The sequence below is a fragment of the Uloborus diversus genome, chromosome 9 (genome assembly GCF_026930045.1).
Source record: "Uloborus diversus isolate 005 chromosome 9, Udiv.v.3.1, whole genome shotgun sequence".
NCBI lineage: Eukaryota > Metazoa > Arthropoda > Arachnida > Araneae > Uloboridae > Uloborus > Uloborus diversus.
The window spans coordinates 63,868,645-63,885,557 of record NC_072739.1 but is presented as its reverse complement, the minus strand read 5'-3'; the positions used below and the strand labels follow the sequence as shown (position 1 = coordinate 63,885,557).

At 34.2% G+C, this 16,913-nt stretch overlaps 1 protein-coding gene across 1 annotated transcript in view; it reads left to right on the top strand.

Moving 5' to 3' along the window:
• The window catches only part of LOC129230665 (glucose transporter type 1-like), a 290,489-nt gene that overhangs the window by 273,115 nt on the left and 461 nt on the right, over window positions 1–16,913 (top strand). The window contains exon 15 of the mRNA XM_054865080.1: window positions 8,800–8,964. Coding sequence (XP_054721055.1) covers window positions 8,800–8,897 — 98 coding nt within the window. The 3' untranslated portion in view covers window positions 8,898–8,964. The remainder of the gene's footprint in view (window positions 1–8,799; window positions 8,965–16,913) is intronic.

The following is a 16,913-nucleotide window of genomic DNA, read 5'->3' as shown; positions in this document are numbered from 1 at the left end:
ATACTTCCGTAAAATTGGGAAAAGGCTGTGCATCTCTGAAAAGCGTCCCATAGTTAGTTTTAAACCAGTAGATTAAAAGTTGACCCGATAATATTGAGTAAAGACCAACAATATTTGTTACTAATATCACATGCCATAAAAAAGGCGCATTCTTTCCCTGCATCTTGCTAACTTGGTGCTTGCTTGGCATCTTGCTAACCGCGAACTGGGTGCGCTAAATGCGTCTCACTGGCTGAAAACAGCTAAAAGAATCGTAAGACTGTACACTTCAATTAAAAAATCTCCAACTGTTTGCAAATCTTGGTCAAGTTTATTTTGAAATGTATATACTCCATCCTAGTTTAGAATATAAACCAACCATCATTCTATTAGAGACGGAGCAAACATCAATACACTTCCGAAAAATATATCAATTTAATAGATTCCGTCAATTGCTCGAAAAGATAAATTTTGCAGTTTTAACAGCGCATAGTTAACAAGCTTTTTTAGTCATTTTGTAATTTTTTCCTCAATGAATGGAAATCTATATCCTAAATGGAATTCTAATGTTTTGCATATTTCCCAGACAGTTTTTGTAACCGTATAAAAATTTTAATTTTTAATCTAACTTGTTCGTCCTTGCAATCAGATTGCAATTAAAGAACTTGTAAATTTTGAATCTCTACCCACTTCAACAATCACACACACGATAAAAAAAAAGTTTTTTTTTTTCCCCAATGAAATTTAGACTTCTTGCCAGAGCAGAGGGAATTAACCCAGAGATAGAAAACGTTGCAAAACATTTGCGTTCGGAGTTTACAAAATTCAAGACTGGCCTATTATTTCAAATTTTTCCAGGTGGGAATAAAGTGCGTGAACTTCGTGAAATTTTATAGAGAAATCACAAAACCACGCCCACTTATATGCAAAAACGTTAGTTTTTTAAAGTAAGGGGTGTCATAAACCCCTTTCCCCTAACCCCTTAAATGACGGACCTGGTTCATGGGCTGGTCTGATATCGTTAATGTGATTAAATATTCGAAGTATATCAGTGTATAAGGTATGTAGCTACTTTGTAATGTGTCACTCGTATTTAAGGAATTTTATGTAAAATTCTCAAAATTCAGGCCTCTTGCCAAAACAGAAATAATTAACTCACGGCTTGAAATTTTACGCAGTAATTTCTGTTAGGAAGGTTCAAAATAACGGCACTAAAGCTTCAAGTTTTGCGGAATTCAAAATATTTTGTAAATTTTCTCTTTGTTTGATCTTTTTCTAAAAATTTCAAAAATTCAAGTCACTTGCCAGAGCAGAACACATTAACTCAGAGTCACGAAATTTTGAACAGTAATTAGTGTTAAGGAGTCACAAATTTTCCGCACTAATGCTAAATGCTCTGCAGAATTTCGATTTTTTTCGACCCTGCTTATAATGCATATACTAATAACTGAAGAAATACTTCTACTAACAGGCCCGACGAGAGACCATATATATATATATATATATATATATATATATATATATATACTAGCAAAAATAACCGGCGTTGCCTGGGTCAGTAATAACTGTGAGAAACAATCGCTTTTTTTTGTTTTCTGATGTTTTAACTGAAAGAATTCAAAACGCACCGCTTTGACGTGATTAAAAATCGAGCTTTTTCCTTACCCATAAAAGTAAAAAAGCAATAAGTATAAAGAACCAACGAATATTCATTTAGAAACGAAAGCATGAATTTAAGCATATAAAAATTTGAAGAATTTCCAAAATATGAACTAACAAAAACAAAGATTACTAAAAAAACCGTGCCCTTGCTTCATTTAATTAAATAGTAAGCACACACAAAGAAAAAAGAAGCTCTCTACTATGTTTCGATCAGGGTGCGAAAAGTAGAGTTTCCAAATGTTTAAATGACTTTTAACTCATGTTTGCTCTGGAGAAGCCTTGATTAAAATTTTCATTATGATTACTTTTAATATTGCTGTTAGGCAACGAATTTTTGTAACAATGGATTTTATATTTAATCCCATAGAGTAAAGAAATTACATAGAGAGGCCCTGCTATGCTAAGAAATTGAAGCCGGAAGTTGCACCGCTGTATCCCAAGATCCTTAGCTTCTTGCTAAGTATTTTATGATACATTTTGATTCAAAACATTCCATTACTGAATCTCAATTGGTTGTTAATTTAAACTTAGATATTAGTGCAAGTTTATGAAGCACGTTTTTGAAATTGCATTAAAACTTGAATTAAAATGCAAAACAATCCGCCAGCTACTTTATACGGTCTCTTTGCGAGATTGGTGAAAACTATACTCGCGAAGCGATCACGTTATCATAACCCCGCTCATCATTGCACCGCTGTATCCCATAATTCCGGCTTCAATTTCATCTCCTTTTTACCATAGACGGGGCCTCTCTATGTATATTTCTTTACTCTATGTTTAATCAAAACATGAGGGAAATTACATGAAATTTACTGTTTTCCAACATAACTTTTTAAAACTAAGTTTTTAGTTAATAAGTTATAGCCTAAGTTCCCTGATAATGTAGCTATCTATGGTGAAAAAATGGTTAAAATCCGTCCAGTAGTTTTGAAGTTTATCCCGGACATCCGGACAGAAGTAGCCCTTTATGTATAAAGTTGAGGATGCAATTCCCAAGAAACAACAAATGTCAGAAGCCTTGATACAAAATTTACATTATGATTACTTTTAATACTGCTGTTGTTAGGCAAAGAATTTTCGAACCAATGGGTTTAATCTTTAATCATTTGATGTGGAAATTAGATGACATTCACTGTTTTTAATCACGACGTCGACGTTCTTAAACTAAGTTTTTTAGCAGTAAATTATAGCCTAAGTTGTTCCCCGATTATGTAGTTATCAATGGTGAAAAAATGGTTAAAATCCCTCCAGTAGTTTTGAAGTTTACCCCGGACATCCGGACAGAGATTAGCCCTTTATGTATAAAGATATATATATATAGAGAGAGAACTTGAAACGAACGAAAATATAGTATATATATATATATATATATATATATATATATATATATATATATATATATATATATATATATATATATATATATATATATATATATATATATAGACTAATGTATAATAGATTCGCCCCCACCTCTCTCCAAAGAAAGTACGATTACAAGAAATCATGATAGGTTGTTGAATTGAGAATTGCAAATTGTACTACTGACGTGACGTCAGTAGCATGTTTACACTCTTGAGGGCCCGTCTCAATGTATTTTTGCTCATTCCCTTGTAGATCACTCTAAACTAAACTGCAATAGTTTTCAAAATTAACTTTTCATAAGTTCGATCGCCGATAAAAGAAAGCAAGATCTTAGATTCGTTTAAAGAACTGTCTTCAGACGTTAGACATAGCATTGTAAAAAAACATTTCATTCTAAAGCTAAGTAGTTTTTCATCTTACATGATGACATTAATTAATAATTAAACGAACATTAATTATTGATGTAAAATAATTTAAAGAAAAATAGAACCGACTTCAAAATCAGTCTAAAAAATGAAAAAATAATTTATTTTTTGAAAACCATCGATAATACTTTTAAACAGTTTTTGAAGTAGGCGCAGAAACAAAAAGTAAAATCATGTACAACCATATTTTGTTCATAGTTTTCCAGAAAATCATCCAAAGTTAGAAACGAAACATTTATATCGTTACTCAAATGGTGCTGTCATCAATGTATAATATATGCGAGTGGTATTGAAGAAACTAGGCCCAGTTAAATTTAAAGTTGTAGTTTAATTACGGGTGTAAATAATTTTATCTCTCGTTTTTGCGCCAACTTCAAAAATTATGTTTAAAAGTATTATTGACTAGCTTTTTCCCGCGGCTTCGCTCACGTTGATGTAGTGTTTTTTCAATTGATTCAAGTTAATGGTCATTACAGGCAGAGGTCAAATAGTTACCAAAACATTGTTTGTCTCTAGTTTCGCCGACATTTCAAATTGCCTGCCCCCTTAAATGTATCAAAAGATATGATTAAAACTGAAAATTAGGGGGAAAGGGAGTAAATGAAATGTTGGCAAAACTGAGAAGAAACCCAAAAATCACAAAAAACAAATCACGAAAACGTTCAGGAATTGTAAAGAAGTCAGTTTGGGTAATTCCCAAAAAATCCAATTCGAGTGAGATCAACTATTCTTAAATAAAGTGAAACAATTCCCTTATAATCCCGATCTCCATCAAATACATAATATCCAGCGCTACACCGGCAATCTAAATTATTGTATAATGTGTAACTTTTTACCGTAGAAATCGTTTCAAAATAGGGTCAACAATGATGCTACCCGAAATGTTTTCAATAAACAGTAAACATTTGGCAATTGTTTGGAATTGTGTGCAAAAAGAAAGTAATGGAAGTTTTTGCACCGTTTATGAATTTGCGAATTAGTTGGCGAATTATTTTACGTGTTAACAAATTTAAAGAAAGAAATATTAAAGAAAAGGCGATATTTGGTTACATGGTGAAAACCGAGAAACAGTATTGCGTAGTCTTTAGCTTCAAAAACAGCAGCAATTGAAAAAATGCCAAATGCCTTAGCTATTGAAATGATTTCACAAAAAAAATTTAACTAGATTCCAGCTGATCGATTAAATACCCAGTCAATACAAATAAATAAAAAAAACCATTAATTGCCTCAAAGTTGCATTAAAATGGAAAAAAAAAAAAACAGCCAAATCCATGTATTATTTGCCAATCTTGTGCAAAAATCTTACTTCAAGATTTGACTTGAGAAAAGCCTTGAACAGTCACGAAAAGCAAAGATAGTCAACAATACAACAATATTCGTTATCGACAGGGAGTTGAGATGATACAATAAATATTGTATTGAGTTAATGAAAGCCTTCGAACATGGAACTAAAAAGCTCATAACTCGTTGTTTATTCTACTTAGAAATTTCGAACAGGTGCCATCTTCAGCAGAAAAATCAGAGCTTTCGATGGACATATAATGTTAATATGTGCAAGTATTTTTTCATCCCCATATTAGAGAATTTATACGAAAATTGTGTTTTATTGCCCCGCCTAAGGGTTGGGGGCAAAACCCCAAGGGTTTTGCCCCCCATAATGGGACGAAAACTACCCTATGTGTTATTCTGATGCATAAGCTATATTATTGTAAAGTTTCATCAAAATCCATTCAGTAGTTTTTGCGTGAAAGAGTAACAAACATCCATACATCCATACAGACAAACTTTCGCATATATAATAGTAGTAAGATGGTGTTCAATAAATAAAATTATTTTTCACTTTTTAGTGCAATTTTGAAGTCGGTTCTATTTATTTATTTTTTTCAAACTTATTTTATTTCATTCTTTTTAGTGAAAATGTATTTCAGAAATGGTACAAAAGTACCATCGCGAAACTTTAAGCAGGTTTCACTGCATTTAACACATATTAAGTGGATTTTCGTTTTTAATTTTTTTTTATCTTTTCAAACTAGGTTTGTAATTCTGTGACTGAAATATTAACACTAGAATTACGGAAGGTGTCATTTTGACACAAAGCAAACGTTTTTGATAACTCATCCTCTATATTTCCAAAAAAGCTTAATCCTACTTGACTTTACCAAAAATCATCATGCTGTGTAATAATATAAAGTTTTGAAAAAATTGCATTTTTTTTCAATCCAAAGTAAAGGGACATATATATATATCTAGAAGTGTAGGTAGGAATTATTTTTATTCCTTTGCGAAAAAAGAAATTCAAATACTTTCATGTTGAAACAGAGTAGAAACTCAAAGATGTCTCTCAGAACATATTATTGCAAGAACTTGAAGCATTCATAATGTTTTTGTACTTAAAAGGGAGAATTAGCCGCAAGTTTCTGAAACACAACTGAAACAGCGCAGGCTATTTTAAGGGTATTTTAACTTTTTCAAATTCTTCATTATCTATATTTAAAGGATTCAGAGATTTTAAGGAAACTATATTTATTAGAAATATGGATTTTTTAACTTATTCTTACAAATTATAATCTTACATTATGTAGGGCATCATACACATTTCTTGTCAGAGGGTCAAAATGACCTCTGCCGTCTTTCTAGGTGTACCAAGACCGTCGTGATTCTAGTGTTAAACTTGTAACAGTGCCAACAGCCTAAATGTAAAGCTGCCATATTTGCACTGCTCAAGTCCGCATTGTTCAACCAAGGAATAACGCTTCTGATGATGAAATTTGATGTGATCGCAATCACTTTGGGCTATAGAAGGTTAAAAAAGGATTCCTAAAGCAGAGGTGCCATTTGTACATGTTGCACACGTAACACGTACATAGGGGGAGCCGAAAAAATCGAATTTTTGCAGAGTACTTAGCCTTTTGTGCCGAAAATTTGTGACTCCCTAACACTGATTACTGTGCAAAATTTCAAGACTCTGAGTTAATGTTTTCTGCTCTGGCAAGAGGCTTGAATTTTTGAATTTTTAGAAAAACATCAAATAAAGAGAAAATTTACAAAACATTTTAAATTCAGCTGAATTTAAAGTAAGCCTTAGTGGGGTAATTTTTTAACTTCCTTACACAAACTACTGCGTAAAATTTCAAGTCTGTGAGTTATTTTTTTCTGCTCTGGCAAAAAGCCTGAATTTTGAGAATTTTACATAAAATTCCTTAAGTACGCGTGACACATGACAAAGTACCTACATACCTAATAAGCTGCAATACTTGAAATTTTTCATTACATCAACGGCATAAGACCACCCATTGAACCAGATCCTTCCTTTAAGGGGTTAAGGTGAAGGGGGTCAATGCCCCCCTCCCCCACTAAAAAAACTAACGCTTTTACGTGAGCGTGGTTTCGTGGTTTTCCGACAAAGTTTCATTGAGTTCATGCCCTTTACCCCCCCCCTCCCCCTGGAAAAATTTGAAATAGCGGGCCTGCTTTTAATTTTGTAAAACTCTTAACACAAATTATTATGTAAAAATTCTGATCTCGGGTTTAATTTCCTCTGCTCTGGAAAGAGGTCTAAATTTCAATGGGGAAAAAAAACTTTTTTTTATCGTATGGCTGTTGAAGTGGGCAGACATTCCAAATTTACAAGGTCTTCAATTATATAATCTAATTGCATGTAAGAACAAGTTCGATTAAAAACGAATGTTTTTATACGATTACAAAAACTCTTTGGGAAATATGGAAAAACTTGAACTGCATTTAGGATATAGATTTCTATTCATTGAGGATTATTTTACTAATAAAGCTTATAAACTATGCGTTATTAAAACTACAAAATATACCTTTTCGAGTAATTGATGGAATTAATTACACTGATACATTTTTGGTAAGTATCTTGATGCATGAAGGAACTCCCACGCAACTTTGCTCCGTCTCTAATAGAATGGTTGGCTTTAATTCTAAACCAGGATGGAGTATATATATTTATAAACTTGACAAAAATTTGAAACTCATTTGGTGGTTTTATAGTTGAAGTGTACGATCTTAATATTCTATTAGTTGTTTTCAGACAGCGAGACACATACAGCGCACCCAATCGCGGCTAGTAAGAGAGCGTACCCCTCTTTATACGCCTTATTTTACGGCATGTGATATTAGTAATAAATATTGTTGACTTAATATTGTCGGGTCAACTTGCAATCTAATGGCTTAAAACCAACTATGAGACGCTTTTCTGAGTCACACAGCCTTTTTTAAATTTTTCTGGAGTAAGATTGAACCATCAACATTACTAGAAAAGATGCCGCAATGAGAGTTCGTTAAGATGTAAAAGGAAAATAGCCAATTGGAGGGGTCTGCGAAGTTTTTGCTCCAATTGGCGAATGATTCCGGCTTTTAATCTAGTGAATTAAAAATATTTTGAAATATGCATTAGATACAACAGACTACTTCTAACAAATATTTAAGCCACCTGACTTCCTTGTCATTTTTCCCGTATAAACAACAAAATAAAGACTATTTCAGTTCATGACAAGCCCTTTATTTCGATTTTTTCCAGAGGAGGGGAGATAAAGGGTGTGAACTCAAAAAGATTTTAATATGTACGGTTTGTAATGAAATTTCAAAAACTACAAAACCGTGCCCACTTATATGTAAAAACGTCACTTTTTCAAAGTAGGGGGAGGGGACATTGACCCATTTCACCCTAACCCCTTAAAAGAAGGACCTGGTTTAAGGGGTGGTTTTATGCCGTTGATGTGATTAAAAATTTGAAGTATTGCAGGGTATTAGGCATGTAGCTACTTTGTAATGTGTCGCTCGAATTTAAGGAATTTTATGTAAAATTCTCAAATTTCAGGCTTCTTGACAGAGCAGAAAAAATTAACTCACAGGCTTGAAATTTTACGCAGTGGTTTGTGTTAGGGAGTTTACCGCACTAAAGCTTTAAAGTTCAGGGGAATTTAAAATATTTTGTAAATTTTCTCTTTATTTGATGTTTTTATAAAAATCTCGAAAATCCAAGCGTCTTGCCAGAGCAGAAGACATTAACTCAGAGTCAAGAAATTTTGCACACTTACTGTTAGGGTGTCACAAATTTTCCGCACTAAGGCTAAGTGCTCTGCAGAATTTCGATTTTTTTCGCCCTCCCTAACGTACAAATCATTAGTTTTCAAGTACAAAATGTTTGATACTTCATATTATGATGCGTAATGGCTTCTTATATTTGAATATATCACAATTAAAAGCCAAAGTTTAAAATACTGGGAGCAAAGTGTAAATTTATGCGTAAAAATGTCACACCATGGATTGAGTCACCTTTAACATGTCTTAATAATTAATTCGACATGTTGCACAGTTTGTAAACATATCTATGTTTTCCTTGCAGGTTATTTGCATCATTTGCCGCATTGTCAGTACAGCCAGTATCAGCAGAAGAAGAAACTGGTGGAGGTGACGGCCAATCACTTGGAGGACAGGCTATGACAACGGCCCCACGGGAACTGGCCACCAGTTCCGACGGCCTCGCTCTGAGAGGCGATTGCAAGAAAAGGTAATTCCCTCACCAAATATTAGCCTGTTGGCGATGCAAATGATTGCTCTAAATCAGGGGGAATTGTGATTACTGATGATTAAAGTTGCAACGGGCCACTAAAATTTGGCAACTTCATTTTCTTTTTAATTCAAGAAAAATTGTTATTAATGATGGCTAAAATCTTGACAGGATATTTTTTTTTCCATCAAAATCGACATTTCACACTTAAATTCTCGGGAAATTGTTTTCAATGATGATTAAAATCGTGATAGGTGATATTCTCCATCAAAATGTGCACTTGACATTTCTTAAATTCAGGGACAATTGCTATTAATGATTACCAAAATCGTGACAGACGATTTTCTCCATCAAAATTGTTATAATTGGTGCTTAAAATCGTGATAGGCGATATTTTTCATCAAAATTGGCATTTCGCATTTCTTAAATTCAGGGAAAATTGCTTTTATTGATGATCAAAATCGTGAAAAATCGGCATTTCACATTTTTTCAGGGAAATTATTAAAATGATGATCAAAACCGTGACAAGTGATTTTCTCGATCAAAATTGGCAATTTCGTTTTTTTTTTTCTATCAGGGATAATTTTGAATAGAGATGGCAAAAATAGTGATAAGTTTTTTTCTCCACCAAAATTCGTGAGTTCACATTTTTCAAAAACGGAAAGTTATAAGCAATATTGATTAAGATAGTCACAGATTAACTACTACGGTATGATTGGAGAATTTTTTAATTGTAACTGATACAAATGACTTATAAAATTGCAAATACGAAGTGGATGACCAGCAATAGTCTCTGGACCGAATTATGCCTGTCAATTCAATTTATCCTAGTTCCCAACGAAAATCAATTAGTCTCTTGAAACTATTCATTTCAACGCAGCGTGAGATTTTTTCTCACACCACCTGTTTCCCTTAAAAATTATTTTAAATTTTTGTCGGTTGTAAATATTTCATTCTTGCTGAAGTAAATAAAATATTTGATGGAGCAAAACAAAACAATATTTTTTTTTTCTTCGTGCGAGAATTTCGCTCACAGTGCAAGTAGTTCTGAAGGAATCAATGAAATAAATCTTACATTTGAGGGAGATTCAGAGAAACACCCTAATTACAACTGGATTACACCCCTCCCCCTCACCGTTTCAAAATATTGCTTCCGCTTCACAACCGTCCCTCAAAAGGCGTGGCTGTAGAAACTTTGACTACAGCATCAATTCAATTGCGAGAACATTCTTCAAAGTTTATTTGTAGTTGATTTTCTGCATAATTATTGATAATGTCAATAATATGTTAGAGTTTAATTTTGTGTTCAACATTTCATTTTCAAAGTGTAGTGTAATTGGAATGTTCGGTGGATATTCTGCACTCCAATCACGAATCGTTTTATGGCACGTGATTTCATGCTGCTATCATTAAAAGTCACCACGTAATGTCTTTTATCGTGTTCTATCCGTTGAGTTGGTCTTAAAAATATCATTAATTTAATATCCCTAAACAGCCATAACTGAATGAAATTAAAAATGCACTGTTCGAAATGTCTGGAATACAAACAAATTCGAAACTACACGCCAGAGCGAACCTCAACAAAAAGAATTTCCTTTCACACGTCGACTGTCAAACTACAAAAAATTTGTTGCATATGAACTTGGCTAAGCCCAGTATACTAAAAGCTAGCTTTGATTTACTTTTTCCCTTCCGAAAAGCCAAATGTATTTATTTCTACATATATTCCAGGCCCCACAATGTATGCCCGTAAAAATTTTTAGGTCCAGAGATTTTCTCTTTAGAATCTTGATCTGTAGGTGTTCTAATGTGAGAATATCTTGGGTAGACATGTTGAATCCTGCGCGAAATAATTTTACAGGCCATCAAAGATAGCGGCCATTTTGGTTCACTTGCTCATTACGTTTTTCGCAACGTGCGTACCTATAAATTTATTTTTAGTTTTGAACTGAAATTTTTGGGCCTTAGAAAGTCAATTAATGTAATAGTTATGTCATAAAAACCGCTCCCGCTTTTTCTACAATTTTTACGTGAGGTATCTCTAACGTTTTTTTGTTTAACATTCTAGTTACTTAAAAGTGTACAAAAATTAATAACTCTTAATAAAACCAAACGATTTTAAAGTGTAAAACCTTTTATGTAAAACAATATTTTTCAAGGTCACCAGCGTAGCCAGCAATATCTTCTGCAGGGGTTTTTTTTTTTTTTTTTTGTCAAAAATACCTTCTAAAGGGGGGTTTTTTGATAAAAAAAACCTTCTGAATGGATTTTTTCGATCAAAAATACCTTCTGAAGGGGATTCTTTGATTGAAAATACCTTCTGAAGGAGATTTTTTGATCAAAAGTACCTTATGAAGGGGATTTTTTGATAAAAAATACCTTATGAAGGGGATTTTTTGATCAAAACAGCCCTTTCATATGCATAAGCTACTGTATTAAAATTTTCATTCATGTTAAAACCAGTGGCTATAGGGATTCCCCCCCCCCCTCGGTCCACGCTGTTCAAGGTTATTTATCGTCTGCTATCAAAGTAATTGTTTTCGAGTAAAAATGTTCCACAGTTCCAAAAACTTTTTGTTTCATGTTTTTCTGTGACAATAACTATTTTAGCAATGGCTGATATTTCTAAACTGAGTTCAGAAAGTTTTGGTAGGCAGTTGAAGACATCGTGAAGACAGTTTTAACAAACGAATATGTAGTTTGTCAAAAGGAATCAAAAGAAAAATTACGTTCTTCGACCAAAAACGAGTTCGGGAAGCTGCTGAAATACGTAAAGACGCAATATTGAAAAACGCGGCAAGAAAATATAGTGTGTCATTGCAGCAACTAGTGCTATAAGAAATACACGAGAACTAAAACGCTAAAAAAATGGTAGAAAAAAATGCACAGACAAGTTATTTTGAAAGTGAAAACAATATTTTAGAAAAATCAGAAAGTACTGAAGGAGGTCCAAATCAAGACTAAGTTTTTGACAGAGTAGCAGATCTTAACAGCGATATGAATGTTTCTGCTGCGAATTCATATGCACATCCAAACTGTATAAGTTCTTATGTTCGAAAGTATGAGCGAGAAACCAATACACAGTCTGCGCAACATCTATCTTCAAAATTTGAACTGTTTAAAAAGGCAAATGAAATATTAAAGCCTCTGTTAAATGCTGGGCATGGATTTATTCTTTCAGAAATAAAAGAGTTGATGCTTAATGCTCAATGTAGATGAAAATGCATTGGTTTTTATAAATGAAACAAAACTATTTCTCGTAACAACGTATAATGAAAGGATTCTTTTCTGTGCTTCCAAAAGAAAGAATGACCCTTTGTTGGTTTTTTTTTTTAGTCATTTATCTCCAAAAGTACTTGCTGCTGCTTTTAGCTCACAAGAGGCTGTGAAGACTGCAGAAAATCATTGATAATCTTGAGAAAATCATTATAAGATGTTGATTTTAGACTACAAGAGAAGTTCTGCTAAGCGAGTAAAGACGGTTCAGGATGCTCTTGGCTCAATGGATGAGGAAAAAAGTCAAATAATGATTCAATCGCTACGCACAAATATTGAAAGCTTGAAAATAGAGATTGAGTTTTTGTTAAAGGATGTAGTGACAAATCAGAACTGTGCAAGTGTTGGGAAGTGTTTCGTTCACTGGTATCACTTGTAAAACACTTGATTATTGCTGATCGCGAAGAAAATTACAAATTATACGTTCAAACTGTGGAATTACTGTTTCCAGTCTTTCGTGTATTTGATTGCATCATTTATCTACTATATGAAACATGGTACGTAGAGAGGATAAGGGCGCTAGAAAATGAGTGTCCCTACCTGTAAGAAAAATTCATTCAAGGTAAATTTGTTGTTAAAATTCAATGCTGTGAAGCCAGAGATGAAATTGGAACAAACGATTCAACGGTCACAGAAAAGTGCCGGAGAAATTGCAGAGCAGACGAGAAAAAGTATGTTGCCGAGTGGCATTTAGAGAATCATGAAATTTTAATGATATGCAATGTGTTTCGTGGTCTTACTAGTTCTCATTTAATGGATCACTGTGAGAGTGTCCCGCATCCTTATTTTTATAGCAATCGTAGCCAGTATTTTGATGAAAATGTCAAAAGACTTGTTGATTTTATCCATCAACATGTAAATCCCTATGATATTTCTGAAACAGAGCAACTTTACAGCTTTCTCACTAAACAACTTGTGAATGGTAGTGTCAAGATTCGCCTTCTCAGCATCATGAATCATTGATCAGAACAGTACCGCCAGTTTAGACTGGATACATTTTGTTTCAAAAATTGTCTGATTTACTTTCCAAAGTCAACCTACCATGCTTTGAGGCACACAGTTCTTCATAAAATATCACTTCTAAGCTAATGGGGAAGAATCAGCTTTAACAAGGGTACAGAGACATGGAAATAGCGAAAGAAAGGGGAGAATGCATTAAAAATATTTTAGCTCATGACTTGTTTCCAACGAACACATTATGTGATGGTCAGGGGCGTGTACAGAAAATTTGGGGCCCGTCACAAATGCCCACAAATGTTTAGGCCGCCTTTCCATATTGTTTAAGCATATATTTCATCCCTAGTTTTAAAAATAATAGGCCCCCTTCAGGCTCGGGCCCGGGCAAACAGGTTTCTCTTATTTCCTCCCCCCCCCGTGCACGCCCCTGGCGGTGGTGATTCACCTACCAAGCTAGATTGCAAAAATATCCGTTCCCAGAACATTTTTTATTTAGCAAAGTATCCCCAATAAAAACTGCCCTCGTTATATATTTCATGTCACAAGTCCGCCAAATAAAGAAAACTTTTGGCGAAGTTATCATCAATGTTCTGCACGGATTCATTCCTGTATGCTCTTTTCATGAACTTCATTTTGTGTTCGATAGTTATTTGCAGCATGTTGTGAAATAATTCGAAAAGATGAGAAGAGAATCAACTAAGGGCAGAACAAACATTGCTGTAATTGACAGAAAAACACTAGTACCTATGCAGGTAGAAAAATTCTGGTCTTCAGTATCAAATAAGGAAAATTTACAGTAACTAGCACGCAAGGAAATAGAAGAAATGTCAAAAATGCTACATTTTCAGCTATTGCTAGTGGTTTAACAGTTAATGAAGAAGCAATCTGCAATACTTTTCATAGGAGATTTGAGACACATCATTGAAGAGCTTAATTAGAATAACTCAAGAGAAGATGCAGATCTACAAATTTTTCCACACATAGACTGGGCTGACAAAAATTGCTCAAAAAGAGTGGCTGCGGCAAATGATATAGACGTTCGTCGTAGTGCAATAACATGCAATGCAAAAACAGATCGTAACCTTTTTTTAAAAGTAACTAATCTTGTATTTTTCGTTTATTGTGTTGTTGAAGAAACATGCATGTGATAAACAGGAGTTTAAAATGAGCATTTTGGATTATTTATTAATTTTTGTACCCTTTTTAGTAACTAGAATATTCAACAACAAATGTCGGAGATACCTCCACGTAAAATTGAAGAAACAGCTAGACCGGATTTTATGACATAATTAATACATTAATTGACTTCCTTAACTCCAAAAACTGCAGTTCAAAACTAACAATAAATTTGTAGGTACGCCCGTTGCGAAAAACGTAATGAGCAAGTGAACCAAAATGGTCGCTATCTTTGATGGCCTGTAAAATTATTTCGCGCAGGATTCAACATGTCTACCCAAGATATTCTCACATTAGAACACCTACAGATCAAGATTCTAAAGAGAAAATCTCTGGACCTAAAAAAATTTTACGGGACTACATTGTGGGGCCAGGACTAATATGCCCTCGAATTTACACGAAAACGCCAAATCTAACTACTACGAGTTAATTCGTAGTCGATTCTATCAGCCACGAATTATCTCGCGATTCGACCGTCAACACGTTAATGCACACATAATGTATGCAGTTATATTGCATCAATAGACAGAATAAAATAACAATATCTGCAAAACCCATTTCTAATAACGAAGAAAAGTAACACATTTTTACAACAAAGAAATTAAAATTTAAAATTACTTACGTATATTCAGGACTAAATTGCTTCTCCCAGAATAGTTGAGGTTATCATGCTGTTTATCATTAGCAATGTGCTAAAAGAAAACCTACCAAACTCACCCTTGGTTGCATTGAAAACAAATTGATTTCTCACCTGTCGAGCGATTGAAAACAATGAACAAGAAAAACAAAAAACCGGATTGGACAAATCCGTCCTGCCATCTACCGTTTGAATTTCATTATTTACTAGCTGCGTTGCATGGTCTGCCTCGAAAATAAAAGTTGCGTCAAGTGACACATGTTCAACGACCAGGCTTAGATTTAAAAAAAAAATAGTGTAAAATTTCACCATCAACGTGTAGAAAAGAGCAATTTTATGAGTTAAAATTTAAATTTAGACCTCTAAGGATTTTTCTTATTCCAAAGATTCAGTCATTTTTATTAATGGGCGTAAACATTCCATTTCCCGAATTTTCTGGTGAACCCCCCCCCCTTCCCCTGAAAGGGGTTTCCCTTCCCATTAGGGGCGAAAAAAAATCTATGTGAATTCTTGAGCTTCAAAAGACCTCTGCCAAATTTGTCAAAATCCAACGTAAACTGGATTTTTATAAGGAACATACACGCACACACACAACAATTCTAGTGGACACATTTCCTTCAACAAAATAAGAGTATTTAAAACCACCATTTTTGCAATCAATTGAAGCAACAATTTTAAATTCATTCATTTGATTTGAAGCTCGGACACTTTATATTCTTCTTCTTGATCAAAAGCAAAATATTTTTAAGCCCTTCATAAATTACTTACGTACAAACTGTTGATAATTGATTTAACACAATCTAATGGAGTATTATTTTTTTAAACGATGAATAATGGTGGTAATTATTGAAATTGTTTTTTAAAATAGTCAAGAGTATCGAACATGATTCTTTCTACTTTCGTGTAAATGTTAATTTTACGTTCATAAGACACTCTATTTTTATGACGCAATCTGAATCTTAACAATACTATCTTGAATAGGAAAATTACATTCTGTTGTTGAATACTCAAAAGAATGGTAGGATTTCACACAGGGCTGTGGAATCGTAGTCGGACTGATTTTGAAATAGAGAAGTCGGAGTCGGGAGTTGAAGGTTTAAAACTTCAAGAGTCGGAGTGGAAGTCGGTCATTTACCCCCACAGTCTACCACTCTGATAAGTGCTTGTGGAGTCAGAGTCGGAGTCTGACTGATTTTGGGGTAAAAGAGTCGGAGCTGATAGCTCTAAAATTCCCACAGTCGGAGTCAGTCATTTTTCCACAGATTCCGCAGCTACCGCTTTGAAGATTTTGGGCCTACAGCTAACTCTTTGGTAGAATTTGATTGAAAGGGCGAGTAGTGCAGTTTCAGTTGGATACCGCTAGATGTCTCAATAAGTATTATCATATGTGTCTCAGTTGGGGTACGTTCGTAAACAGGGATTGGCTGCTAGCGTTCAGAAACGTGAAGCAGCTGTTCTTTGTTGCGACCAGACAGCTTTCAGAAATGCTTGCGATCATTCTCTGGCAGTCGACCTGGTAACAACCGCTCTTACTACAGTACCGACGTGGTTAACGAGATCACATGGTATATTTTGGCCAATCCGGTCTTGTTTCAAGTTTTACACTCTCTTTGGTTGGAGTATCGTCTGCAGCTGAACTAGAATTAATCGTGCTGTCATTACAAACGCTTTGAAACACAGCTGTTCTACCGTACTCGCCAGAAAACTACCAGTGACGTAACAGCCGCAACTTGAACAACCACGTGGTGTAACCGGTGAACTGTTTCCGAACGCAGGCTTGTTATTTATTATTCATTTAACCGAAATGGCGATCAAGAAAAAGATTATTTAGCCCTTTATGATTGCTCCTCTTAGGTCACCAGACCTGACACCATGTGATTTTTTCCTTTGAGGACATGCAAAG